At 54.4% G+C, this 1,705-nt stretch overlaps 1 protein-coding gene across 1 annotated transcript in view; it reads right to left on the bottom strand.

The window, feature by feature from the left end:
* The window catches only part of grin1a (glutamate receptor, ionotropic, N-methyl D-aspartate 1a), a gene marked incomplete in the record, with an annotated part of 44,348 nt that overhangs the window by 17,154 nt on the left and 25,489 nt on the right, over positions 1 to 1,705 (bottom strand). The window contains 2 exon segments of the mRNA XM_017425504.3: positions 315 to 472; positions 586 to 734. Coding sequence (XP_017280993.2) covers positions 315 to 472; positions 586 to 734 — 307 coding nt within the window.

The raw sequence follows: 1,705 nt of genomic DNA, 5'->3' as shown, positions 1-1,705 counted from the left end.
CCCCCCGCCACCCCCGACTGGATTCCACAAATCTCAGAGGCGTTCATCGGGGGGTAAAAACCTGAAAAAAGGTCGGGGGGGGGGGTTGCTCCTGGACTCAATGTTAGCTCAGGCTGCTAACCCTGCGGGGGGAAACTCGTCTCGCCGGGTGATGGACCAGAATCAGAGCGAACGCCACAGTAAGACCCGCCGCCTCCGCCTGATTCAAAGGGTCCATGCCCCCCACCCCGCCCAGTAGCCTGGGTCGGTCCTAGTCTACGTCAAGCAGCCGGCCGACCCCGTGCCTCGGTCGGCCACGCCTGGCCGAGACTCACTTGTCACGCACGGCCTGGATAGCCTCGGCGGCACTCTCATAGTTGTGCTTCTCCATGTGGCGGTACATAGTGCTAAGCTCCACCTGTCGCCGGAAGTAGATGTCCACGGAGCTCTGCTTCACCGTGGCGTAGATGAATTTGTCCGACGGGTTCCTCAGCTGCGGGTAGAAGGAATAAAAAAAAAAAAAAAACCAGGATAACGAGCAGACAGGTAAACACAACCGTCACAGGCAGGATTGTATGTTTCGCGGTCGTTGTGGTCATCACCCACCCGCGGGTCGTTGATGCCGGTGATGCGCTCCTCGGGCCGGTCCAACACCAGGAAGGCAGCCAGGTTGGCAGTGTAGGAAGCCACGATGATCATGGCAAAGCCAGCCCACACCATGCCCAGGATTCTCGCTGAGAAGCTGCGTGGAGCACCTACGTGGCAAGTTCAAGTTGAGTTGACCCCTTTCGGCTTCGGCTTGATCTTTTTCTTAATTCGCCTCGCCCCCCTTACCCTTACCTACACGAAGCCACTATGCCAAACAGGAAGCCATTATGAGAAAGAGAGAAAGATCCACTGATTGTCACACACCTGAGTGTGCGAAATTTGTTCTCCGCATTTGACCCATCCCCTGAGGGAGCGGTGAGCAGCAGCGGTGCCGCGCTCGGGAATCATTTGGTGATCTAACCCCCCAATTCCAACCCTTAATGCTGAGTGTCAAGCAGGGTGGCAATGGGTCCCATTTTTTCAGTCTTTGGTATGACCCGGCCAGGGATTGAACCCACGACCTCCCAGTTTCGGGGCGGACACTCTACCATTAGGCCACTGAGCTGAAATAAGCCATTAAAGACTCGCCACCCAAGTTCCTTTTGGTTGAAGTTATCCAACGTTATTAACGAGTCAACTGAACCAGAGCATAACGACGATGACATCACAACTATTGGACTCTTTCTGTCCAGATATAAATGTCCTTTTTTGTCTTTTGGAACAGGACAGACCTTGAGATCCTCTCAAAACCCCAAACGTGTTGCTTCGCGGCCATCGGCGGCGTCCCCCGACCCCAGCTAGCTGACAACAGACTTTCGGAAAATGACGGGTTTTCTTTATCACTCGTTCGGGAACGTTACGATCATCGAATACATCGTATCCCTTCATTTTCCAGAGTGCCCCCCGAAAAGCCCTATGCCAGGGGTGTCCAATCCTGGTCCTGGAGGGCCACCATCCTGCAGGTTTTACCTGTTCGTCTGCTCCAACACACCTGGTTCGAATCAATGACAGATTAACAGGCTTCTGCAGAACAAGAAGAGGAGATTTAACCTCTGAATCAGGTGTGTTGGAGCAGGGAAACAAGGAAAACCTGCAGGATGGTGGCCCTGAGGACCAGGACTGGACACCCCTGGTCTAC

Source organism: Kryptolebias marmoratus, linkage group LG14, assembly GCF_001649575.2.
Source record: "Kryptolebias marmoratus isolate JLee-2015 linkage group LG14, ASM164957v2, whole genome shotgun sequence".
Taxonomy (NCBI): domain Eukaryota; kingdom Metazoa; phylum Chordata; class Actinopteri; order Cyprinodontiformes; family Rivulidae; genus Kryptolebias; species Kryptolebias marmoratus.
This window is presented reverse-complemented; position numbering and strand designations above follow the sequence as displayed.